At 37.2% G+C, this 27,934-nt stretch overlaps 1 protein-coding gene across 5 annotated transcripts in view; it reads left to right on the top strand.

Annotated features, from left to right (window-relative positions):
* USP46 (ubiquitin specific peptidase 46) overlaps positions 1-25,466 on the top strand; it is a 34,686-nt gene extending 9,220 nt beyond the window's left edge. For 2 of the 5 annotated variants that reach the window (XM_074866185.1, XM_074866187.1), the window contains 8 exons: positions 3,882-3,962; positions 4,739-4,952; positions 7,226-7,455; positions 10,875-10,951; positions 16,521-16,604; positions 16,904-17,101; positions 17,936-18,014; positions 19,001-25,466. In XM_074866185.1, coding sequence (XP_074722286.1) covers positions 3,882-3,962; positions 4,739-4,952; positions 7,226-7,455; positions 10,875-10,951; positions 16,521-16,604; positions 16,904-17,101; positions 17,936-18,014; positions 19,001-19,102 — 1,065 coding nt within the window. In that variant the 3' untranslated portion in view covers positions 19,103-25,466. Of the gene's footprint in view, positions 1-3,881; positions 3,963-4,738; positions 4,953-7,225; positions 7,456-10,874; positions 10,952-16,520; positions 16,605-16,903; positions 17,102-17,935; positions 18,015-18,972 lie in introns of all 5 variants that reach the window. The other 3 variants (XR_012628673.1, XR_012628672.1, XM_074866186.1) reach the window with 3 other exon arrangements.
* Positions 25,467-27,934: the final 2,468 nt, after the last annotated feature.

Raw genomic sequence — 27,934 nt, 5'->3', positions numbered from 1 at the left:
GTGTTTAGGTTAATTTGCTACATGTGATTTAATGATCTAATCTGATGTCTTTTTCCCCCCCCTGCTCTGTTATTTTGTTTACATGCTAAAATGCAAAGGAACAGAAGTGGTTTTTTTTACTTAATCTGTTTCATGTGATGCAAAGCACAAATTAAACTCTTAGCAACATTATCAGAAATTTCAGCTAAAAAAAAGCTGGCAGACTTACCTATTGGAAGGCCTAGAGCAAAATAACAAGAGGAAACAATATAGGTCATGTGGCCGGAATGTTTTTGGATCGATGCTGTGGTAGAAATCTTGGCTTAGCCTGAATTGGCCCATGTTTGGCTATGTCTCCGACTGTATGTCTTTGCCATTTTATAAGAGCTGAATACAGATTGTTGAATTAAGTGGTAAAACATCAGAGAAATCAAGGGTCACCAACACCACGGAATATATAGTAGGAGTTTCCACTTTGACCTAGTTCTCATTCTCATAAGGTCTAGCCATCACAGTCACTTTGTTGCATTTCCTTCAATAGTGTATTCTTTTAAGAAGGAGTCAATCTCCTTTATTGTCTCTATACCCTGATATGAATTTATTTAATAGTCCCAAATCCCAGTTCATTGACTTATGTGGTGTCTCCCCATTTCAGGCTCTGTGGCCGCACTGCCACTCTTGCTGTTTTTTATGAACCTACAGTAGATTCAGCTGAAGCACAGGGCTGTCTATAAAACCATAGAGCACAGATTGCATTAAAAATGTTTGAGCAGGTTTTCACTGCAGAAGAGAGCAAAATGATTTGCTGGAAGTGGGAACAAGCACAACCATGCTTAAAACCATGTTAAATAGTTACAGTTGTTTTTTGCTGTAGATTAACCTCAGTAGGCTAACATGTTTTCTGTATTTGGTATGGTCGATTTAAACAGAGTCTGAATAATTTTTAGTGCATCTCTAACAACACGTTTTTTCCAGTTTAAACTTGGCTTGAGTATGCTTTGGTTGGAAAAATTTCCAATCATTTCTTCTGCCATCATGTCAACTGCTTCTTGAGGAGACTTTCTATGCAAAACATGTAATACATCTGCAATGTGGCATTGTTTAGGTTTACTAAATTGTCTGCATTTTTTTTTTCTCCATGGAAGAAATATATCCTGCTTTGAAGTATTAGGTCTCTGTGCTTCTTACCTGTTTTCCTACTCTTCTTTTTCTATTAATTTAACAGTATCTTTCTGGAGACCTTAAAATAAACCAGACTGAAATTGCCCTTGATATAAGAAGACACAAGTCCTAATGAAGTCCATGGAATTTATGTCAGTTTACCCAAAGATTGAATTTAGCCTCTCTGTTTTATTGGGAAACCAGCACACAGTGCTTCGTTTCATATCTGCATCAGCCAAGGCCTGGTTTTGGGGACTTAAGGCTCTATGATGAGCTATTACTAAGTGTATGTTGTTTCAACAGCATGTACTCTGGAAATTGCCATGCAACGTATAGTTTTTAATATGAAGATCAGTTAGTGCACATCACGGATTTGTTTGGTTTGCAGTGATAATTTTGTTTGGTAAATCCTGATTCTTGCTCTTTCTCACAATATTTACAAGATAATTTAAATGCTAGAAAGTATTTGTCAAACCACCTGACATCCTCTGAAGTAAGAAATCCTGGGCCTGGAGGAAAGGCAAATGAGTAATGTAGGAGCAACCTGTTAGCAGACCACTTGCATTCTACTTGTCTAATGGCATACACTAAGCTGTAGTTTATGAAAGAGTAGGAGGTTACTTTTTAGAGATACTATTTTCCATGAATTCTAGAGGGAGAATTTTTTTCAGTGTGGAAAATGCTTCCTGCAAAACTGGAAAAACAACCATTTCATTATGTTAGGGAACTTGACTTGAACACTAAAAACATAATTGAAGAAAACCTTTGCTTTGATCTGAAAACTTTACAATGAATATTAATATGAAGATGGTTTTCTTCAGAAGCTGCACTAATCTTCTGTAGTCATGTTTTTCTTTTATCAGACATGGTTTTGAGGGTAACAGTGGCTGTTTGATTCACTGTTAATATCAGATAGGCAAGTATCTATCAGTTTCCTCCCTCTTGGGAAGTCAGATGCCTTACTTAATCTGTGCATCTTCGGCAGGGTTGACTTTCCAAGCAAAGAAACTAATCTTCATATGGAACTTACATAATTATCGCACTGCCATCTCCATTGAAAGGTAGCCAATAATTGCTTTGTATAAATCATTCCTTTTTCCAACTTTCTCAGGCTCAGCAGAGCCCAGTGAGGACATATATATATATAATGTATCCCTTAAGCTTTATGTGGAGCCTTGTGCAGGTAAAGTACTTCAATCTCAAAGGGAATGTCTGGGAAATCACATACTCTTGGTCTGAGCAATGAGCTATAAGTATGTGAGAGAAAGGAAGAGACGGGAAAGAGATCTGGTAAGGGGATGTGAAGTACAAAATTGGTGGAGCTTTTCTGGAAACTGCCAACTTGAAGGAGCTGTTTTACTTTCAAGGCTTGCAAATTCTCAAAGAGCACCACTGCTGAGTTTCATACCACTGATTCTGTTGACTAAAATTATCTTCTTTTGATGAGTTGAAATGAACTAATAATCTAGTATAGAAAGCAGTGGTGGTGGTAGGTGCAGTAAGGAAACACAAATCAGACTTTGGGGAGAAGATGGGGAAGGGACACCAGAATTATTGAATTTGGTTATCAGTAACTTTGAAAAGTTTAGCTGATGAAATCTCTGAGCAAACGATATATTAGACAAGCCTCAGAAACACAGGAAATCTCAGAAATTTTCAGATGCTTTATGTGTTGACATGTTTACAGGGGCATTTTACATGGTTTTATGAAAGTCAGTCAATTGTGCTGTTCTTGTGTGATAGAAATTCTAAGGCATATTATATTAATGCTTCACACTGCAGAGCATGCTCAGTAAGGAAATAAATGTTTGACGTCAGTAAAGCAATTATCATGCAGATTAAAAATTGGCTACCTAATAGGTCTTGAATAAATGTATATAGGAAATACTTGTCCAAATACAGCATTTTTTGTGAGGTCCTACAGGGATCTATATGCTTATAGAGTGGATAGGAGTGATGACATTTGCTTTGGCAGCTTGCTTGCTTGCTTGCTTGGTAATCTAAGCTTGTTTAAAAATGGGCATTTTAATATAGCAAAATTACAGGTAACATACAAAATTAGTGGTGTACTTCACAGACCAGTAGTTGTGAAAGCAACTTTGCTGTTCGAGTGAAGATACAACTGAACATAATTTGCCACACCAAGGCAGTGACTAAGAGACGTAACAGTGCTTGGGTTTATGCACCCTTTGTTAGATAGAACAAAATGTCAGATGTACTACACTTGCTTTTAATGTTTGTGATGTTTTTACTAGAACTAGGTGACAGTCTGAAGCCCAGGTAATTGTTAAAGGCTGCTGACTAGAAGGGATTCAGAGGAGTTTCAGTAATGCTTAGAAAACCTGCCTTATGTCTAGAAACTGGTTTATCCAAGGTAACTTTAAGGGTTTTGCATAAGATCAACATGTATCTTTATGAGGCAAGAGGGTAATGGGATCCAGCTGTTCATGTACACGGTAAAAATAAGGGGGAGGTGGGTGTGGAGAGAACCACTGTTGTTGAGACCTGTTCACTTCTAATCAGCCATTACTAGAGTGTCCAGGTTAGGCCAACTCCACTACCTAGAACTGCAAATATTTTTATTGGCTCATGTGACTGTCGTGCTTGTCCATTAGTAAGGCAGTTAGCTTGGGTAATTGTAGCTGAAAGGAAAAAATTAGTTTCTGTCTTGATGTTGTTCATAACTTTATTTTAGAATCTTAATATTCTAAATAATTTCTTTGCTTTTTTTTTTTTTATAGGGCACCAATGCCTCTGCTCTGGAAAAAGACATTGGCCCAGAGCAGTTTCCAATCAATGAACACTACTTTGGATTGGTCAATGTAAGTACCATTTTCAGTAGGCAAACTGTATACGGTTTTGATGTTACTTGAACTTTGGTTTCTTCTTTTTTTTCCTCCCCCAATCCTGTTCCAAGGTAGGATTGTGTCTTTTTGAAAAAGTCCTGCTTACATTCCGATTTTAGGCAAAGTGAGTTGCAATACTGTATCAGATGTTTGAAGATAGCTTCATACGCCCCCGGAGGAAACAGTTTATTGTTCTATGAATATTTCCAGGGATTAGAATTTACACTTCAATAAAGTTAAAAGTCTATTTCAGCTGTGAAACGGGAGGGAGGGAGTGATGGAAGTATGTACAAGCTTAGATACAGCAATCTGCATTGGGGACTCTCTTAGGAGGAGCTTTTTTATCTAATGAGAGAATGAATGAGAATGGTGTTTAATCACTTGTTTATTCCCATATAAATAAAACAGATATAGTAATTCTTTCCACTGAAAACATTAGTCATTCTGCTACTGAGCAGTAAGACAGAGGACAGCAAGAGTATATTAATATATGGAAACAAGCTTAATGAGATCCACTACAATAAATATATCTCTTGCAAGTGGAAACTTTTACTTTGTATCCTAGTTAATTTAGAACACCATAGGTTTTTTTCTGTGAAGTGTCATGGGTGGGTGTGGAAATATATTCCTACAGCAGCTGCATGACAAAATGGCTGGTATGTGACAGAGGCACAGAAGCCAGAAGTTGAATGAAGCAACTAGTTTTATTGTGATGCACAGGGATTAAGATTGTTTTTAATTTTACATGGCAGTTTGGGAACACCTGCTACTGTAACTCCGTGCTGCAGGCATTGTATTTTTGCCGGCCGTTTCGGGAAAATGTATTATCATACAAGGCCCAACAGAAAAAGAAGGAAAATCTCTTGACTTGCCTGGCAGATCTTTTCCACAGTATTGCTACTCAGAAGAAAAAAGTTGGAGTTATTCCACCAAAGAAGTTCATATCAAGGTTACGAAAAGAGAATGGTAAGTGTAAAACTAGAATCCTCTTAGACATTCATACATTGATCAGGAAAGTATAAATAAATATTGGGCAATGTGGTCATATTAATCAGATGTTCAGGTTAGATTTGTAAATTGCTTTTAGTACCTTTGGGGGTTTAGATATTAATATTTTAGTATCTGTGTACATGATATTATGCTTGAAATAACTGTACCAGGTTTCATAAGTTCCCAGAGGTGAATGAATTAATGACATTTTCACAGCATGGTGGGACAGACCACAATGTATAGTGAGCTACCGCTAGGAATAGGGTGACACTCTGCTGTAATTTTTTAATCATTTTTTTTGTGGAGTATGACAGAAACATTAAGGGTAGTTGGCAGTATCGAAACTGTGTGACCTAGGAATGCTACAGGCACCACTAGTCCAAAACACCCTGGAGGACAGGTAACTATATGTATGTGGGGACGTTCAGCATGTCAGCTGTTGCTCTTATTCTTAGAAGTGGTGGGCACAGTCTTACTTTGTGAAGCATCAGGCCCTTTTTGAGCATTGGGTTGGCAACAGCATATGCCTAATCTTGTAGTAGTTTTGTCTAAGGGATATGAGGAACATCTTGAAATAAGGAAGCCTGCCACACAGCTCCATTTCGGTCTTGATTCATATCAGTGTGGGTGGTATGCTTAGAAACAGGGGAGCTTTGAATGAAGAGACAAAGTACGAGTCAAACACCTGGAAGAAATTGCTTTCTGGAGACAACATATAAATGGGCAGACTGATCATTCCAGAGCAGGCATTTGAAAGTGTGACAAAGTTAGCTCTAAGTCATCTAGTGATAAATGCCCCCACAGTGTTGGGGATCGCTTTTAGGGACTGGATCTTATGTTTTCAGCTCTTTTAAATTAGGGTTACACTTGGTGTGTATTAACCTGCTTATGTGTCCAGGCTGAACACTGCAAAGCCAAAGGATCTGTGCAGCATTTTCTGAAGAAATCCATGTGAGCTTTTTCAGGAGCAGGGGGGATAAAAATACACAGTTCTTGGGAACACAGATTCTTTTTTTTCAACATGGTCGGTAAATTAAGTCTAACTGGAGAAGTCTGTACTATATCACCACTGAGCTATTCTTCCCTCCTCCTGCAAGCATTTCATATCGAAGAGGACAAGTCTCTGCTCATCAGACTAGTGTGGAAAAATGAGCTTTGTTAGATGGTGGTGTTACTACTATTTGTAGTGGGTTAACCTTGGCTAGCTGCCAGGTGCCCACCAAACCTGTCTCTCACTCCCCTCCTCAGCAGGACAGGGGGAGAAAATAAGATGAACACAACTTGTGCGATGAGATAAAGGCAGTTTAATAAAAAAACAAAAACGCAAAGGCCACACACAGAAACAAAGCAAAACCTAAGGAGATTTATTCTCTACCTCCAGTCAGCAGGTGATTCGAGCCACTCTCTGGGAAACAGGGCCTTGGTATGTGTAGGTGTTGCTTCAGAAGACAATTGTCTTAATAGTGAATCCCCCTGCTTCCTTTCTCTTAGCTATTCTTGCTGAACATGAAGTCATGTGCCATGGAATATCCCTTTGGTCAGTTTGGGTCAGCTGTCCCAGCTATGTCCCCTCCCAACCTCTTGCCCAACCCCAGCCTACCAGCCCTTGGCAGGGGGTATTGGAGAGATGGTGTTGATGCTGTGTGAGCACTGCTCAGCAATAGCCAAAACACTGGTGTGTTACCAACACCGTTCTAGCCCCATTTACAAAGCACAGCACTGTATGGGCTGCTATGAGGAAAGGTAGCTTCATCCCAGCCAGACACAGTACACTAGTATGTGTCAGCGTCCAACATCTTCTTTTACTTTGTATCCTAGTTAATTTAGAACACCATAGGTTTTTTTCTGTCTTACTGTCCAGATGCTGTGATATTCCTAAGCACCTGAGGGACTTGGAATATATGGGTGGGAGTCAGTGCTGCCTAAAGTTAGGCATCTAGTCTATGGAATTAATTTAGGATGAGAAATCCTCTTGCTTTCTTCATTGAGCGTAGTGGAAGCCTGGACAACCAACTCCAAAGAAGAGCGAAACCTTTCAGACACCTAAAGTTAGGTGAGATGAAGCCTTCCCCCAAAGTAGTTTCACTGAAGCCAGCATGGCTGCAAAACTGCTCTTCTTTGACGTGATTCTAAATACTTTGATGAGCAAAGCCCAGTACATGTGTTTGGAAAGAAATAATGAATTTAGTTTGCTTTCTTGAAGGAAAGGTTATACTCAGCTTTAGAAATCTTGACTCTCTTCTTCACAGATCTCTTTGACAACTACATGCAGCAGGATGCACATGAGTTTTTAAATTACCTGCTCAACACCATCGCAGACATTTTGCAGGAAGAGAAGAAACAGGAAAAGCAAAATGGGAAACTGAAAAATGGAAACATGAATGAAGCTGAAGAAAACAATAAACAAGAACTCACCTGGGTGCATGAGATTTTTCAGGGAACACTGACTAACGAAACTAGATGTTTGAACTGTGAAACCGTAAGCATTGGGATAGATTTTTGTTGTTGTTGTTGACCATTAATAGATAGATACATTTTATATATGTAAATATATGAATCTTTTCAGACATCTGAGAATTGTGGATATTCCTGTAGACTTTACTTCTTGAAGTGAGTATATTCTTTTCTAAAAACTTATTTTTCTAAGCATTACTTGGCTAACCTATGCCAAGTCTTGCTGTCCTAATAGCTATCTCTACAGTTAAAATCCTTGCTAGTTAATCAATACCCTTCCTTATTACTTTAACTTTGGGAGAAGGTATTCACATCATTATTCCACGTATAAGTGAAATGTTAAGAGGAATTTGTGTTAATTCAAACCTAAGAAGGTGACTGGCATACAGAGGATTTGTTATTAACAAACCATATGGGGGTTTTTATCTGTTTAATATTTTCTAGAGGATGCTGTCAGTTTGAAGTCTCTTATGTTTGAAGTATGAATAGAAATTAGTTTTAGTTAGGAAACCAAATTGCAAGTCTCCTATCGATTTCTGTGGTTTTCAATTGCGTGCTCCTACTTAAAGGGAAAAGAAATAATTTTTAAAAAGTTTCTCTCTGTGAGGTTGCTCTGTGAAAGAGTAACACAGACAGTTAAAAAATCTGTTTAGGGGAGAACTGTGACACTGATTTTCCAAAAAATTTGGAATGAACCTCATCTAAGCTTTGCTTTGTAAAAGGTAGGTGTCAGGGATGAACTAGTTTTCTTAGCTCCTTCTGTAGATGATGGAGATTGCAAAGGAGCTGCTGCAGGAAGCTCTCTCCATCTGTCTCTAGGCTGTTTCATGAAACAGAAAGTTTTTAGCAGTATCAGGTATTCTGCTCCATATAGCTTGTCCTGGCTCCATGGTATTACTGAGCTATTGCAATTATTGGTACAGCAGTGCTGTGAACTGGACCAGCAAACTGATCTGGCCTAAGAATAATGTGTTTTAAACTCAGACCAGTACTGCTACCGAGGACTTCCTCTAAAGAAAATGCAGCTTTAGGTTATCTGCATTAAAGTGGGAGAAGGTGCCCACAGAAGCTATCTTCAGTCAGCAAGCTGAGGTTAAATATCTTATTTTAGAGAGCTGAACTTAGGTGAGATAAACCCTACCCAGGTCCTATCAGATGTGTAAAAGAATATATTCTGATATTTCTAATCATAAAGAATAGCTCTGTACTCGAAGAAAATATGACTTCTCCAGGAATTTGGGTCAGAGGGGGGGGAAAAAAGAGATGCAGTGATAGTCAACATGAAAAAAGGGGTTGGACCAAGTTTGGAACAAGCTTATATAAGTGAAACCATGAGAGAGAGATTGAAAATTAATTCTTTAATCTATTTCAACTATAACACCCCAAGTAATAACAGCAAATTAAAATAAGTTAAAGGGCAGAATTATTTTTTTAACTGACAAGTTTCTTTAAATGACCGTGGCCTAATTCTATATTGATATCCAGTGTTTACTCAGACAAACTGTACTAAAATCAGGATGTGTCCTTGGGTAACAGCAAAACTGCACAATAACCTATCTGTAATTCAGAGTGACCAAGCATTATGGAAAAAATAACATTAAGTATTGCTGCTGTAGGAAAGTTTGTCTGTAGCTTCTTGTGAATGCAGAAATACTGTATACTACTCAGGATACTTTTCTGGGTTGTTTTTCTTGTATTATTGCATCTTGAAGTCTTTGGGAAATAATAAAATGGATTAAAAGATATTCCTTTGCTAAAATATTCATATGTAGTACATGAAGAATCATTCAGATGCCAGCAGTTCTTATTCTGGTTTTCCAGCTACCTTTAGTTTTGGTCTGTATTATTCTAGCTCCAACTAGCTCATCTTCCCCTTTCAGTAAATATTGATGTTCTGAAATCAATAACAAAATTCCTAGCTTCTTTGTGGTATTCAGATGAAACACTATCCTTGCCAAAGACTTTTTGAAGTATTTAACCTCTTTCTTGATATGCAGTGTGTCTGACAGGACTTCAATTCCAGCTGTAGAGACACAATGTTCTCTGAAGCTTTGTTGCTCTATCTTTCGAATTCCAGCTGTATGTTTATACTGCAGCTGATTGCTGCCAGTTGTGTGGTTTCCTGTCCCCTGTGGGTCAAATCATGTCTCGGGGAGGATTTTTGTTTGAAGAACTGCTGTTCATTTTAACTGAGTGTGCATGATGCCTCATTTGATAGTATTTGATAATAACAAAATTCATCCTGCTAAAGGTGTTCCTCTGGATTCAGGACTCATATGGGCTGCATTCACCATGTTTATAGGATCCCTGATATAATACAAAGATGAGCTGAAAGTAGTACATAACATTCACATCTGTAGAATTGCACAAATCTGAGCACGAGGGACATGTGTCAGAACAATGGATTCAATCACTCACTGAAGTTCTTGATTTGAACTTCACTATCATCTGATTTAGTTATTCTAAGGAAATGCAGTCATAGGAGGCAAAATATGGAGTGTTCATGCAGCATTTTATAAACAGAATTGGTTGTTATGAATATGACTAAATTCATGTGCAGCAAGTAATTCTGCAGTCTTTTTGACTCAGTCAAAGTATTACAATTACCCGTTTGGATGATTTTTTTTTTTTTTTACATTACTTCATCTTCAAGATTTAAACACTCTAAGTGAAAAATAATTTTCAAAGCAAAAATCAAAATCTGTCATTCTGAAAATTTTTTGGGTTACTTTATAAAATAAAAACTATTTATTTTTCTCCTCTCATTCTGTCCAAAAAAATAATGTCAAAACTGAAATGATTTTGGAAAATATTATCACTTTGCCATTTTTACCTTTAATCTTTTAATCAAAGTTATTGACCAGGAACAACATTCAATGGGGAAATGCAGCTGTGTCAACCAGAAATATAAGGCCAGCTTTCTGAATGATCACTGGAGAGAAAAGTTAAAGTGGTTAAATATGATATTTCTTGACAGATGCTTGTTTGGAAAATATCTTGATTACATCCTTAATAGTGGAAATAATTATGTAGGGCATAAACTGTGGTTATATATTGTAATATTATACAAAAGGTAAATAAAATTCCAGTAAAATAAGAAACTAGGCTGTGTTGCATAACAAGGGGACATATGTAATGTACCTGTCACACCTAATGTAGGGGATGATGGTCCCCCATTAATGAACAGTAGACTGCAGTCACTGGCCCATTGGATAAATGGAATGGACAGAAGTTAAAATATATGAAAGCTGTATTGGTATAGTTACTAATAAATATAGTGACATTGAACTAGAAAAAAAATTAAATGCATTGAAATGAATTAGTTTTGTGTAATTTCTGCAGAAATTGCTCTATCTTTAGCATTTGAACATAGATATAAACAGCATTTAAATGTATGACATTTTACTAAGTCTCTGTTTTACGTGTATATTTTTTTTGTAACAGGTTAGTAGCAAAGATGAAGATTTTCTTGACCTTTCTGTTGATGTGGAGCAGAACACATCAATTACACACTGTCTAAGGTAAACAAATGCATCTCTTTGGCAGATAGTTCTGTCTGTTAAATTTTCCAAGTCTCACAGGTACAGAAAAGAGAAGTAGAATAACACTGGGTTTTGAGCTTTTCCTAAGCAGAAGTACTGTAAACTGAATGTTTCCTCTAATGACAAAATATACATTAATGTATTTTGGTTTACTCACTTTCTCTTTCAATGTATGTGTTTGAAAGAGAAAAAAATAATCTCTTGGGGAAAATAATTGATTGCCTTGTCATCTGGAAGAATCGCTGTGGAGTAATAATTGGCTTCAAAGGGATTTAAGTTTGCTTATCATTAAGCTTCTACTCAAGTGCTTTGTTGATTAGGACTTATGTGCATATTAAAAGTTAAGTGTGTGCTTTGCAGAATGAGTACTAGAGTCCCTAGAGAGCAAAAGATTTCAGAAGTCTACTTTTCTGCCATATAAGTTTCTTATTCTGTGTCTCATCCTAAAATTACAGGGAGAAGTCTTTTATTCTAAGTTTCAGTTCTGCTCCTAGTATACTCTTAACTTTTAAACCAATACTTCAGAGATCAAAATAATTTTCAGACTTGCATGGATGATTCATCTGAGAGATTTAAAATATCTGGAGTTTTGGCATTGATACAATAAACAGTACCTAGATTTAAGACCGTATGTTACTTCTCTAAGGTAATGATTATCAATTGGTCAAATTACTCTTTCAAGTTCCAAAATTACTACCAAGTTTAAAATTGCATTTAAAAGTTATTCTGGAATGCCTAGGAAGGGTTGCCTGGCATCTCACCCCAAACTGAGAATTAGAGAAAGCATATGAGCTATTAACCATTCCCTGAGTCAGAAAGCAGTGATTTCTGTGTGGATACCACAACTGTACTAAGTAACTTCTGTTACATTTTAAAGTGCTAGATCCAGTAAATTTCTTCTTTCTCAACTTCTGTTTGGTATCCTGTAGGACACTTAGTAGTTCTTAGCCCTCAAGTAGTCCACACTGCAGTAACTAGTCTAATTTTAAAAGGTGAGCAAACTGAAGAGTGGCTGTGGAAAGGAGTGCATTATTTTCTTTCTTTTTTTCTGTTGTCTTTTTGTCTGTTCATGGTCACTGATAATTGAATCCGTCTTGGTACTACAGACTTTTGTTTGCACATGTTTAAGTTCTTCACTGTAGCCACTACATTGAACTTATTTTTGTCAGCATTACTTATCTTTCCCTACAGTGTTCAAAGTCAAATTGAAATCACACTGACATGCAAGGAGGCTGAAGTGTGCATCTTCTGAGGTCCTTTCTAACCTAAGTTGTTATTTGAAAATACAGTTACTGAAGACTGATCACTGGCTTTTTCTTACAGCTTACTCTGGTGAACTTGTTAGAAACTGTTGCTGTACATAAGTTAGCATGTGTCCTTCAGCATTCTCCGATTTTTTATTTAATTTCTTAGTTGTTAAGCTTCCTGGAAATGTTTTGTTTGGAAAGGCTGTTTTATGCAAAGGCACAGAATACTTCAGTAAAAGTACCAATAGTATTTCTACTACTGAACAGCCAGTGGCTGTAGCTTCCAATGTGGAAGAACTGCTTCCACACTACTGCAACCAACAGGTGAATGGTGGAGCTGAGAGGGACCCCAAGAGGTTAACCCCTATCTCCGCCTCAGACAGCGTGCTTGTCCAATCTGTTCCGATAGTAGTAGTAGTCTCTCAATTGCCTATCCCAGTCCTTCCTGTTCTTAATACCAACAATATTTTCCCACTGTGTAACATGAATCTTCCTTGTTTCAGTTCAAGCCCATTTCTACTTGCTCTGTGTACTCTGGACATAAACCAGGGGTTGCTCCCCTTCCTCTTAGCAGCAGCCTTTTACATGTAGGAAGAATGTCATCACTTTCTTATTAAGTTAAACAGCCTAAGGTCATTCAACCTTTCCTTCACAGGCTATCTTCTCTAGTTCTCTGCTCATGTTCATTACTCTTCTGCCTTCTGTCCAACTGAACCTCACTCTTGAACTCTATCTTTCTTGAAATGTAGTTGCCTAAAATTAAGTACAGTATTCCAGCAGAGATCTATACAATTCTGAAAAGAATGGATGCCCTAAAAGTTTGTTTATACATCCCAGTATAGCATTTGCCTTTATTTAACAGCATAACATGTTTTTTCAAGTCCACCCATCATTCCTTTTGGGAATAAAGGGAAGCAAACCCCCAGTTTTTCTTTTCTTGGGGTGGGAGGTGCAGGATGCTATTTACAGATTAAACAGGAAGAGAATCATCATCTATCATCTATTCTGATTGTCTTTTACACTACCAACATATCTACTTCTGTTTAGAAAACATATATTTGGTTAGAACTACCAACATATCTACTTCTGTTTAGAAAACGTATATTTGGTTAGAATATGTATTTCCTCTCATTGCTCTATGGCATTATGCATTAGCAAACAAAGTGGAAGTGCTTTTGTGGTTTCTGTTAATAGGAACAGTCAAGTTATTACTCTTTCTGGAGACTTTGCTGTTTTGGTTGTGTGGTGGGTTTTTTTTTTGAACAACTGCTTTGCTGTGTCTTTACAGCTTTAAGTGCTACTGCACTGAAAAGGTAAATTAAAGAAAAACTGTACAAGATAATATTTAAGTAGAATGAATTTCTTTACTGCTACAGATGAATGTTCTTTTTAGTTATTTCTGTAGCTTTTCAGATTGAAAAGGTCCTTGTGTACATAAGAAGTCCAAAGAATACAAGCCTCTGGCATAGTCTAACTCCACAGGGTAGACCATTGAGCCTGAAGCAATAGAAGTCTAATAACAAATATAGTACATATCCATTATTTTTATTTCCACTAGGAGTTGCAAAGTTTACCAGTCCATTTGATCCTGACTTTCAACTAGTCTGCCGGTGCTTTTTTGTTCCACTAAGAATTCTCTCATCTCATAAAACAGAAAATTTGTATTATTTATGTATATAAACAATAGAAAACTTCTTTCACACTGTAGCATAGAGGCTGTAGAGAGACAGACTGTGGAAGCAAATGAGGCCAATGATAAATTAGCATATCTTGAGCCAGGTGTATTTAAAAATTCCTTTCTCCTGTTAAAATACCATAAAAACAGAATGCAGATTGACCTGTTTATGGAATAGGAAATAGTTAGAAATGTCTTGAAACTAGCTCTGCAGGTGTAGAGAAAAGTTCCTCCTTGTACATGCAGACTTTGCGTGAACTCCAGTCAATGATCTGTTGTTTTAACTGTTCAACATCTAATAGAAGTGCCACACTGAAGATTCTCGATTGATGAAAGAGCTACTGAAGTTGCAGTGGTAAAAGGCAGCAAAAGCATCTAATTCTCACCTGCATACGTCCCTTCCCCCAAGGAAAGAGTTACTGCTTATAAATATGCCACCAGTTTTGTTCCTGGTACAGGAAAAGGAATTAATATGCACTGAATACGTGAATTAGTAGTGCGTCTAAATTCCATGACTGCCTCACCTGCTTTGGAAGAATAAGGTAACAGCCTGTCAGGTGGAAGTAGAAGACAAAAGAACAAATGCTAAGGGACGTGTAAGAGAATGTTCCTCAGCTTGTCAAGTATTTGCTTATTTCTCTGGCTTTCACAGATGTAATTCCCATAGCAGTCAACTTACCATTTAAAATGTTAGATATTATTGGTTTTGGAATAATTAATACATTTTAAAAGGAATTCAGAAACTCTTTGAGTTTAATTAATTTTCATCGAGGTTTGGCATAGAACAAACTGGTATCTATCAAACTTCTACCATCTGTACATGTTTCTTTATGTTAGAAAAATATTATTTCCATTGCTTCACTTTGAGGTGGGAAGGAAACTAATAAATTCCACAAGTTAGTTTGTTTGGTTTTTTAAATTGAGACTTTAGGCTTTAAAAATAAACATCAGGCTCTTTCCTTAACAGAAGACTTAAAATTTGCACAAGCACATTCTAATGAATCTTGCAGCATTATGCTCCCCACACATATAACCCATCTCTAATTTTTTAAAAGTTTCATCTCTTCACTTATGATTCCCTGAAAGTTACCATGTTTTTCAGAGGAATTGGCTGAATTCAGTTAATTTTAGTCTTTAAATTCAAATATGAAATCAGATATTAGAGATCAATGTTTACCACTGAAGCAAATCCTTTCCAGTGATCATGTTTTATTTTTGGTTTAGATAAAAAAAATATGATTAAAGTTTTGTTGCAACTTATCTTTCAAGAGAGTCCTAAATTTCAGCACTTTCTTATCAAACTGTTTAAGACCATATAAAGAAAAAAAACTTGTAAAAGCATTCTCAGTTAGTATAAATATTTTTCAGTCATATGAAGTGCCTCTCTGTCATGCTCTGTCAACCTTAAAGAACTTAAAACTTGAAAATGGAAAATCCTCCCTTTTTATGAAGTTATGTAAATAACTTCTAATACCTATGCCTCAGCAATCTATATAGTCTTCAGGTCTCCCATCTACCCCTGTGGTGATGATGCCAGGAAGAAATAATCAGACAGAATCCTCCCTTTGCCTTTGTAAGACGTTTCTGGTGCTGCCTAGTGTGAGAGTAGGCTGAACTTGCAGACAGTGTGGCTTCAGTCTCTGTGCGTGTGAACTGCAATGGTAGAATGGAGTTTACTGGGTCTGAATGGGTCTGAATTTGTCTGGAGTTCAGAAATCTACTACGTACAATGTAGGTGCAATCAACAGGACAGTTCTGTACTTCAGATATATCTGTTTAAGGGTCAAAGTCACAAGAAAACCTGTGTGCCTGAAGTGGAACATAGGTGTTTATGTCTGCATTTACAGTTCTCAAAACACCTGCTCAGCTGCAATGTAACACTAGAGGTGACAAAAAATTACTGTAATTTTTTTTACAGTTAAGTTTTTTTAGGTGCCTAAAATTCTGCTCCAAAGCATACCAGCACTGTGACTTCCAACATATCTTTTCTGTGAACTGAGAGGCACTGTCAAACCAGCCTTCCTCTGCCTCTCTCACTTCAAAAGGTCAATCCAAGTGTATTTACTTGATTGGGATTTACAAAATCTTCTATACTAGCTGACGCTTTCCTTTTTAGACAACAACAAGGTATAAGCAAATAACAGTTCAAGAGGTTAGAGGATGCAGAAAACTGAGTTAAATTATTTCTTCTGTGTAAGAGGATTCAAACCTATCTCACAGAAGAACGCCATAAAATGTGAGCTATTGGGGTATGACAGAAGTGCACTTGAAGCTGTTGAAGCTGCAAATAATTTTAAGAGGGACTGGATGGATTGAGTGACTACACCCAAGTCTAGGCACCCCCTTGACATGTAAGCAACCAGGATCTAAGTCCCATTTTGAGATACCTGACCCTCCACCTGTATCATATGGAGGGCCTCAGCTCCTAATACAGGGCTGTCATAGCAGCCAGATACCTTAAGTCCCGTTGCAAACCCCAGCACAGTTGCTTTAGATGTTTTAGAAAACTGGACTCAGTGGAGAGAGAATTTCATCCTGTGTGTCTTTTTAGGGTTCCAGTTAATCAGCCCAAGTGGGACAAAAGCATTAAGATCCTTTAAGAACTGATAATTGTATTTATTTACAGAGACTTCAGTAACACAGAGACATTATGTAGTGAACAGAAATACTACTGTGAAACTTGCTGCAGTAAACAAGAGGCACAGAAAAGGTAAGCAAAGGGCAGACTATTTCACCCCATCCCTCCTGGGCTTTGACAAATCTCCTCCTTGATATTTATTGACTTTAGATACCTCAAAGTCTTACTGCGCAGCTGCATTCTCTGTGTGGGCTGGAGAACCTACAGACAGGTTCAAAGCTATTACATGTTTCTTAGTGTAGAAGTTACTGCTAGTTGGCTACTGTTACTTACAAAGTGCTTTTATAATGCAAACATTTACTCATTAAGGAAAGACAGAATGGCTTGGAACTGGTCAGGTCTTTATCATATGTACTCTAATGGTTTCACAGGATGAGAGTAAAAAAACTGCCAATGATTCTTGCCTTACACCTCAAGAGATTCAAGTATATGGAGCAATTGCACAGATATACTAAGCTGTCTTATCGTGTAGTATTTCCTCTGGAGTTACGTCTCTTCAACACGTCTGGTGATGCTGTCAACTTAGATCGGATGTACGACTTGGTAGCTGTTGTTGTTCACTGTGGAAGGTAAGATACGTTCCTGTATATCTCGAGCTATTGCCAGGCATTTGCCAAGGGCAGAGGCATGCCTGACAAAATGTGGGGAGAGTGGGAGGGAGGATGTAAACCCTGCTGCTGCACTGGCTTGCCTGTGTCTTGGCCTGAACATCTTAGCCACCCTCCCTCATAGCAAATCTGTACTTGTTTAAAAAATAATGTCTCAGGACTCCAGAAGTCACAAGATGGGATTTAATTAATGGACCTGTCACCTTCCTCATCAACCCACTTAGAGAGCCTGGGAGCCAGGGCTCTGTGAGGGTCAGATGCTGCTGGTGTGTAGGCCCGACAACAGATCACCTTGGTCTCCTGTCAAGACAATAAAATTTGTAGCTTTAATAAAGCTTCTCACATATGGGGTATTGTCAAATATGAAACAAACAGAAAGATCCTTGGGACTCTAGGAATACAACTTCTTGTCACTCTTCTCTAAGACTGTATGTAACTAAATATTCATGGCTGATAGCAAACAATTTTCCCCCTTAAATTTAGTTCATAATGTTTTTAAAATATTTGCAGTAGTTGATGCCTGTCACAAGCAAATTGTTGAATGTTCTATAGGTTAATTTGCAAATGGTTGTGGCACAAATGGAAACAACACATTTAGGTTTCAGTTGATGAAGCCTTTGCAACAAGTCAGTAAAAAGGTGAAAGCATTTACCTTGTAATACCAGGGCTGGGTTTACTATGTTCTTCATAACAGTTATAATTCAGTCTGCTTGCATATAGAAATGCAACTTATCAAAATGGGCTCAATAGTATCCTCTAATATTTTGGGGTTTGTGTTTTTACTTTGCTTTCTAGTGGACCGAATCGGGGGCATTATATTACTATTGTGAAAAGTCATGGATTTTGGCTTTTGTTTGATGATGACATTGTAGAGGTCAGTATGCTAAAGTTCATGAGCACAACTTCTGTGTTCATGTTCTCTTCTCTACTTGGGGTTAAAATTCTGATCCAGATTCGGGTATAGATTATTAGTCTGCAAAGCCATAGTTTGGTTGTAATGTTAAATTTAGCTCAACTCTGTTAGGAGGCAAGATTGCAAACAAAATTATTAAGCCTGTAGTTCTTACTCTGTCAGAGAGGGTTGTTTTATTTCAGAGCAACATCAAATGTTTTTAATATCAGACTTCAAGGTTTTAATTTGGAATGTTTTCTATAACTAATGAAATCAATTTAATTCATTAAAACCTAAAATATCCAGGAACTATGTTGCAATCCTTGGCACTATCACTTGGCAAAATTGGACTTGCGACAGCGATGCTAGCTTTACCATTTTAATTTTTGAACAACTGGGAAGCGACAAAAAAGTCTGGATTCTGTAGCTGATCTGGGTTTGTCTGAATGTGAACTACAGCAGGATCTGGCCCACAGCTATTACAGAATCTGTCTAAGTATTCTGCAATTCATTCCTAAGCAAACCGTCTATGTCATTGTGGCACCTTGGCAAAACTGAGGTCTTGAGTCTGATTTCCCAGGAATAAATCCAATGGAGAAAGTAAGGACTGGGACATTGGATGGGGCATGTCTTGAAGAGGATTTCTGGAAGTTTCAGAAAGATGGGGTCATATTTATGTGTTTTAGAAATGTTCACTACTGCATTCCAAGGAGTCTCTCTGTTATTGGAAAAAGTCTAATACAGTTTGCTTCACTGAGTCAAACATTCCTACTGATTTCTATGAGTGAGACCAGTAGGACTTACCCCCTGAACATTACCCTTCCACTGATTAAATTGCAAACAGACTTTGCTAATTGCTACCCTGAAACAATTAACTGAATTTGTCTTTTGTGTTTATACAGTCATTTAATCCATGTTTGGTATTTCTTTTACCTAACAGCACATTGAAGTTTATATTTATCTTGCAGAAAATAGATGCTCAAGCTATCGAAGAATTCTATGGTCTGACCTCTGATATATCAAAAAATTCAGAGTCTGGCTATATTTTATTCTATCAGTCAAGAGAGTGACTTGGCAAACTGTGACTGACAATTGCACACCATGATGCTGCACACAAAAGAAGGTGATGGCCCCCCTTGAACTGACTTTTACACAGACCACATCTTGTATGGTGAACAACGATACACTCTGTCTCCTGTTAAATGGTTTATGTGATATTGACTATAACCGTACTTTTTTGACATGCAGAACTTTGTTTCGGGAAGGGCGGGGTTGTTTGTAGTTTTTAAGACTGATTGAAGAGTTAATTGCAGTCAGATTTTAGTGGAGTTTATATGGACTAACATTTACAGATAATAAGATTTGGATGTCAACTGTTAAACCCAATCCAGCTAGAATAGTATTTTATATGGAAGTGTTCATTGCATTTAGGGCAAAATTGTTTAAAACTTTCTAAATGGCTTGGGGTGTGTTGATTTACAAAACATTCCTCTAAATACTTCCTGACATATACTTACCCATTTTAAGTGTAAGCAAAAAAAATCTGTTTCATGATGATCGGAACTGTGGTTGTATAGGGGATTTTTTTACATGTTACTCTCTGCTGCAAAAAAGCTATTCTTCCAAAACCATTTAAGCTTTGGATTGTTAAAAACTTCCAGTGCATAACCTCAGGCCTAAAATTCACAGAATCATCTAGGTTGGAAAAGACCTTGAAGATCATCTAGTCCAACCATTCACATAGAGGGATTTAAATTACAGTGGAACTAAGTAATTCTGTATGTCCAGTCATTTTGTTTATCGTGAGATAGTAAAGCTGAGGTAAGATTTCAAAACTTAGGGAGCACTGGAATAAAGGGAGTAAGATGACACATATGACACAGAGATAAATTACATTTATAGAGACTGACTTTATCTTTCTGTTAAAATTATATCATGGGTTGTTTATTTAATTGAGTTTGCAGAGATTGCAACACTGCTCACGTATAATATATCCATCAGGACTGAAATTACACAGTCCATTTAAATAAGTGTTGCTTGTACAATATGTAAGACACAGCTTGATCCTGCAATTTTCTGAATATCTGTAGGTCCCATTTTAATTTCTCAAGACAGAGTCAATTTCTTAGCAACACAACATAATACATAACAACCATTAGTTTACACACACTGTCACGTATATATCATCTCTAACATTTTGGCCAGATTTGACAGCGTTTGGGTCACCACAGAAATAGATAGGGCTCTGGAGCGTCTGATTTTAAAAACATCAAAAGACTTAGTGCAAAAGTCTTGGTTTGTGAATTTAGCTGGTACTGGTCATGCACTCGCTAATAAAATTGCTGATCTCACACACTGGAATTTGACAAAGAATGAATGTAGAAGCAAGTATCAAAAGGGTATGAGAAGGGATTGACAGCAGGTTGAAGCAGTGGTAACGCTGGGTAACTACCTTGCTGGGTTTGACAATTTCACTCCATTACACAATTCTTGAACTTCAGTAGCCAAATTCCTATTCCAATGAAGTCAACAGCAAAAGCACTATTATTGTCTTCAGGGGACAGACGGTTCTAGTATTTACAAGGAAATATTCTCATCTCACAAAATTTATTTTTACCTGTTACATTTCATTCACTCTCATTAAGTATTTATTAGACAATGTTGCTTTTGGTCCTACTTTTCTTTAAGAAGCCTGTCTGCCACTCTATGGCTAACACTTTATTTCAAGAAATGGCTTCTGAAGTGCAGCCAAATCTCATATTTGAGTCTTCTGTAGGAAAGATAATAACTCTCTTTCATTGTAATCTACTCTGAATGTGAAATATCTTTTGTTAAATAATGGTGAAGATGAAGTAATAGCTTCCACTGTAACATCAACTGAAGTTCAGTTGGATTTAGCAATGGCCATTTTGTAAACTAAGGAAATGTAGCACTTTACACTGAATGAGAAACAGAAGTGGAATTTTCATCTAACATTATTTGTGATTTATCATATTATTATACCGATACAAGAAAACAGACATAGAATGTAACCCTAGAGTACTTACTTGGGTGAATAATAGTAGTGGTCTACAGAGAGCACTCATGTGAATGAAGGTTGGTATGCAGGCTCAAGACAAGCATAATTGGGATGCAGCTCTAGTTCTTTTATTGATGTTAGAATGAAATGTTCTGTCTCTAACACAGAAGACAGATGTCTTACAGGAGACTTCAACTCTACTGAGGCCCAGGAGCTTTTCCACTGAAAAGCTAAACCTGCACAGCCCTCTTTAATGTGTTTATTTATAAGCATTCAGATTTTCCATACAAAAATACAGTAATCACCTGCCTTTTACAATGGGTAAGGTTTCCTTGTGAATGAAGGCACTTTCTAGATCAGCATTAGCCAGTGCTGGTCCAAAGGTCTGTACTTCACAGTTTACTACTGAACATTCCTAGAGCATTCTTCAGTTTTAAAACAAGCAACAAAAAAAATATTCTTAAGATATCATTTGAATTTATATGAAAAGTAATTTTTAATAAAAATAATTTTTAAATCAGTTCAATTTTAGGAAGTGTTTTCCATATGCAAATTGATTTTTAAAGTGTTAATAATATTAATTAATATTTAAATGCTAAAGTACAGGATAATAATCTTTAGTTTTCTCCAGCTTCAAGACAGCTCTAGGTTGTAAAACATACAGATAATTGCAGTATGTTATTGAGAGTAAAATTACTGGAATAAGCCTTTCCATAAAGTATGAAAAAACATTTTAAAGTCATGCTAGCCCATGAAAAAATCACAGCACTGGTATCATACCAGTGATCTGACATCAACTCTGAAAAATTGTGCAATACCCATTTTATGCTAACACCAGCTAAACTAAGTCTTGACCTCAGTCCAGCCAAAGCTGTCCATCATGGCTGTATGAATAGTGCCAGTCTAGGCAGCAGAACTTCTCTTCTATGTCAAATTAAGCACATTCACACGGGTTTTGCAGGATTGGGATCCTCACAGGAACAATCATATGATGTAAAGTATTTTAGTTGATTAAATAAAACATAATCCTTTTTCTTTTATGCTTATGTATAGATTTCCAGTCCCTTATGAAAGAATGGAAAAATATCTAGCACAATAAAAGCTTTTCAGCCAGCAGCTAGAGAACAAAAGCATAGCACAGATGTCTGATAATATTCTGTGCTTCCCTAAAATGACTATTTTTATGATGTTGGGTTCTGAGTATAGTAGGCCTAATGACATCTGAAGTTTTCTACTTGTTTCAGATGCATTGTCCGTTTATAAATCTTATTACTGTGTTCTTACTTAGAAAAAAGAACATTTTTGTCCTGTGCTGTTTTTCCATGGAACCCAATGAAGCACTGCAGTGCTGATGAATCAGTTATCTTAGAGGATGAGCTCAGACCTCAACTTTTATGTTTCACAGAACAGGCTGTCAGGATTTTATGTAAGTTCTATTTTGGGGACATAGCAGAGGGAGGCAGAAGAGGGGAGGGATGGAGAAACTATACCAGTGAAGCAGAACACCTTGTTGAAATTAAGTCCCAAAATTACTCCTGTCAATTTTATTTTAATAATTTAGTTACCTCAGAGCAGTAGATTACATCTTAAAAGTCTTGTTCCTTTAGCAGTTAGAGTAAAGAAAATAAAGCAGTAGGTGTTTCCTTGCACTAGATTTAATGAAGATATTAAAGACCTAACTAAGCTGAAACTGAAATTCACGTTACATGGTGGGTCCTAAAGTGCTACCACAACCTGTCTTTTCTCTTCAGACATTACATTTCATTCATCCATCTGTTACAGCATCATGTCCTTGGGACCTGAGCCGACAACTTGCAGCTGCCAGTGATTTGATGCCTCTCAGCAGCAGACCCTTCTTGTTTTGACTCTGTTTTGCTGCTTGTGGCTGACAAGTGTGAAGCAGTATCTTACAGCTGAATGTGTACTAGAAATTTTAAGAAGTTTTGGCTGTGTACTTGTTCTTTGCTAGTACCTTTTATCAGTATTTGTTTTAATTTATTTCTCTTTTGTTGGTCTGTTATTGCATTTGTATAATAACTTACATAGTTAATATTATTAGTTTTCTGTTTTAATTTTTATGTACTTTGATTTTTTAAAATGTAATCAACCTAAGCACTTTAAGCAACAATGTCAATATTGTGAAATTCCAATCAGCTTAACATTTTGCCTTTGTCTTTTTGCTTTTGCAGCTGTTTGCTTGTGATCCAGCATCTCAAATTACACCCCAATTGCCAGTTTTAGGCTTGTAGTCCTAGTTGGGTTATAAATTTGAGAAGCCCAGATTTGTTCGTATGTATTTGTTCATACCTAACAATGATGCAGTATTTACTATGTGTCTGCTACACATAGCAGTATGTACCTGATGAGTTGAACTCAGAGTGCACATTTCACAGCCTTTTGTGCACTCTGCGAGCTAACTTGTCTGAGAATGACTGTAATACTTTAATCTGAGGCACAGTTATCAATGACTATAATTTAGAAAAGCTCCACCTCTCACAGGAAAATTCTTGGAGTTAGCTGTCAATCAGCTGATGATACAGGTATTTCTCTCTTTGCCATTTTATCTGTGCTCTGTACAGTCTCACATATGAATAATCTTAAGAGCTGCATTTATTCTTGGCCCTTCTGTGAGTGCTAGGCAGGAGAACAATCTTTTTGCATCTTCCTTCTCTCCACTTTGGGCTCATATGAAGGGAAATGATAATGAAGTAGGATAAGTGCTGATGTAAAAAAACCCCACACCATCTGTCAAAGACACTGGATGCTACTTAGAGGCCAGCATCTGTGGTATCCATATCAGAAAGTCACTGAGTTTCTGTGTTGTTAATGCAAGGGTCAGTCTTAGTTTTTAAGACTTCATATTCTCTTTGATCAATGAAAAGACCAGGGCTTTCTCCTGTTGCATCAATTCTGTTGCTGAGGTGTTTCTTCTCAGTTTAACATAGCACTTAATATTTAAATAGCCCTTGGGAAGCCTCGATACACACCCTTTTAATTTCTTTCCAGTTAACATACATTACTTCAAAGGGATTGATTAAAACTGTCCACAAGATTTATTCAGATTAACATACTCCTTTTGCATACGAGGTAAAATAACACCTATCAGGAGGTATGTGCCCACCTGATGGGACCATCTGGGCTAAGCCCACACTTTTTTACACAGTAATGATTCTTTGCCCCCTAGGAGGTTTGCTTGCTGGTTTTGCCTGAATGACTTAATATGAAACCGCACATAACTCCCTTTATTCATGGTCTCAGAGTTGCTATAATTCTTTAATAATTTTGCTTCATTTGGTTATCAAGACTGGGACTATTGCACAATGTAATATAAATTAACTTGTGTGTGCCATTCACAGTGGTCAATTTAACAGCCTAATGCTTCTCATGAAGGCTGTTGAAGGTGGCAACTTCACTATATGTAAGAATATTAAGGAATAAGTAAGTGAGGAGCTGGACTGGCATGCAGCTTCCTAACCCTCAGCTTGTACCCAGCTGAAATTGGTGCTCCATCCTCTAGATAATCTTAAACCTTCTTCTAGGGGTTCTGAAGTGGTAGGAGCAAACCCTTTATGAAGACACCTTGCAGTTCACCAAAACATCTTGCTTGCCACGCTAGATAATTAATGAATATTTGCAAGCCCTATCTCCCCGCTCTGCAAAACCTCATTAGTAGGTATACATTCCTTAAAGAGGCTGAGCTTAAACCTCAGCTTTGTATTTGCAGCGGTGTTCATATTTGCAAATGTCCCAAGACAGATTTTGTTCACATACTGAATTGTTTCCTAGTCCTCTCTCAACAATCATTCTAACAGCAAGGGCAACGTCTGTGCAGCCATGTTGCAGGTTCAAGTGTTTTTCCCAGAAACAATTTTCTAGCTTCAGTGGCTTTTGCTAAAGAAGACCTAACACAAACTCCATAACTTATCCATGACTCTTTAGGAGTAAAGTCACCATATGCTGTATGAATATGAGTGTAGGGTAGGGGGAAGAAGAGAAGAGCAAAAAATATGGAAAGGGATGGGTTTTCAGAGACTTTGAATATGTATATGTTTGTAAATATATAGTCCCTCTCTACCTTGTCAAAACAATGCAATCATAATAAAAGTACTTAAATATTTTGTGCTAGTTTTTTAAATGGAGTGAAAGGTAGTAAAATTATTAGGCACACAATTGGGGACACATAAAAATACTGAATTTCTAGTAAAGCGTACAATACACAGTGTATGTGTACAGTTGAGTATCTGCTCTTTTTAATCATGTACTTGTAATTAAACCCTGCACTACCTGCAGAACTGTAAGATAAATCTCATGTTGGTTATTAAGGTTGTAACATTAAAAAAACCAGTATTTTCTCCTGTTAACATGTTTATATTTTACATAAAATAAACTCCCTAGCTGATCTTGCTTCCATTCAACTTGCTTTGAATTCATCTGGAGCCAGACTAAGGCTGAACATTGATGTTGGTTGTTTCACAACATGCTTCTGAATGTCAGGTATCTGTATTCTTACAGATGGCAAGACTGCTGATGCTTGCTTTTTATTTCATTTAATAGAGTCATTGCATTTTAAGTGACTTCAGAAAATATTTCACCACCTTTCTTCTAACTGCCTCTGAAGTATCTTAAGGGAACATATTTTGCATGCAGTTCGTGAGTCGTCTTGGTGGACTATACATATAATTGTATGACTGAGCTGTACCTAGTTAAAGCACATTACTGACCTTGCCAATGTTACTGAGAACAGCTAAAACTGAACAGAATAAAAAGTAGGCAGAATTGAACTACCTTTTGCATCAGGGAGCAACAAGAACACCAGACCCTTTAGCCTGGGATTTTATTTGTGACTACTGGAGTGGGAAAGGGTTTTGCTAACGAGGTCTAAATTTCTGTCAGAGAACTGAAAGTTTCCTGTAGTTTGCTCATTTTCCTGAAGTTATTCATTAGCAAACACAATTTACTCTCTCAAAAGTGAGGTAAATAAAAGGCTGGAGTTTCTTGCTCTTGTCTAAATGGATTCTTCTTGTTCCTTCAGAATCGTTTAGAGAACCAAAAGCAAACATAACTGTCAAACTGCATGTTAAATTTATAGCTATCATGCTATAAGATTTATGGCACATCAGACTGTCAAAAGGACTAGGTTGAAAAACACTTCACATCTTATAGTACAGATGTCCTCTCAAATTAAAAACCCTGAAGAACCTTCAAATTTATTCCTAGGTTATTAGAAAATAAGCTTTTAACTGCAGGATGGAGACAGAAATTTAAAACACAGGACATGACTGAAATAAATAAATGGCAAATCCATACTTTTAAAACATTTTAAGGAAAAAAAATTTAGTGTACATATAAAAAAACCAAGAAAAGTTTTCCAAGAGCAGGGTTCACAGTCACTGTACGTGGGTGCCACTAGAATTTCTCTCACTTCAGAAATGCATTTTCCCAGAGCTGTATGATGTTTACCTGTGTCTCTGTTCCTTATTTTTTCATACGTCAGATCAATCATTTTAGATAAGATTGGGTTTTGTTCTGTGTACCAGATAAACAGAGAAATGCTAAAAATATAATTTCATCTTGATTGAAAACTCAGGTATGTAGGTGAAAATTATAAGATTCCTCATTTAAATACACTCACCAGACTTGAAGCAACATTTATTAGACATGACTAAATATATGATATTGAAAACCATGTTCCTGGAGATGTTAATTTCCTTGAATGTCTGTGTGCAATTTAAAAAATCAAGTAAAATTTTTTAATGAAGAAAAATAGGACAACCATTTTCAAGACATATAAATATCTATATGGTAACAGAACATTTCAATTATCTGTTCTGAAAAATGTTCAGAACTTAATAATTCACTTAATAATTTTATATCAAATAGTAGAGTATTACTCCATCACCTTGTTAAAGTTCACTCACCCTCACTGCATGACCCATTTGACTGCTCTACTGTGACCTAAGAGCTTCAAGCGTTCCTTCGCCTAAAGAGATTGTAGCCACCTGTCCTTGCTGTCTCTGGGAGACTTCCGCAGTGCAGGTGGTGGAGCCAGCAACCCTCTAAAGAACTGGATCTTCCTGGATCCTTTGTCCCAAGGCAGACCAGACCAGTGCTGACTCTCTCCACTCCACACCTAAGAAGCTTCAATGCACATTTTCCCCAAGCTCATCTTTCCAGGAACACATGGTGCACAAGTTTTGTATTATTTCCAGTACAGAATCACTTCGCTTTACATAGTGTGGTGGTTTAGCCCCTGCCGGGGTCTGAGACCACGCGGCCGCTGCCCCTCCCCCACAAAGGGAGTGAAATACAAAGCCCCAAGACTGAAATAAGGAAAGGTTTAATACAACAATGCAATAGCAACACAACCAACAACAACAATAACAATAACAGTAATAGTGATAGCAATGAACAGAGCAAAATAGCTACCAAATACAGCAGTGAGAAGCACGATGTACAAAACCACGAGTGCACCGCGCTCCCGCGCCAGGAAAATGTGACCTGCCAGGATGTGACGTCGGCATGGTATCTGAATAACCCGGCTAGAGCTCCCCCCCACTGCTGGGGAAACTTAACCCTATCCTGGTTAAACCAGGACACATAGGAAAATACTTTAGTAGATCTAGAAAAAAGATAAACAACCATACGTACACTCCTGCTTCAGTTTGCTCATGTGGTCTGAACCTAAGAAGATTCCTTTAACGAATCAATCCAAGTCCTTTTTGAACCATAACAACTTTTCCCTTTTTATTCCATATGGTTCCCTTCCCCATATTCTTACACAGCTGAGGGGAGGCACTCTCAGTCCACTTTGTCACAGCAGGTGTCTCCTACTCTGAGCACAATATTAGGGTTTGGATGTGAAGGATGGTCTTGCTGTGAAGGA

Source organism: Strix uralensis, chromosome 4, assembly GCF_047716275.1.
Source record: "Strix uralensis isolate ZFMK-TIS-50842 chromosome 4, bStrUra1, whole genome shotgun sequence".
Classification (NCBI taxonomy): domain Eukaryota; kingdom Metazoa; phylum Chordata; class Aves; order Strigiformes; family Strigidae; genus Strix; species Strix uralensis.
Note: the sequence above shows the minus strand (reverse complement) of the source record. Positions and strands in the feature narration are given on the sequence as shown.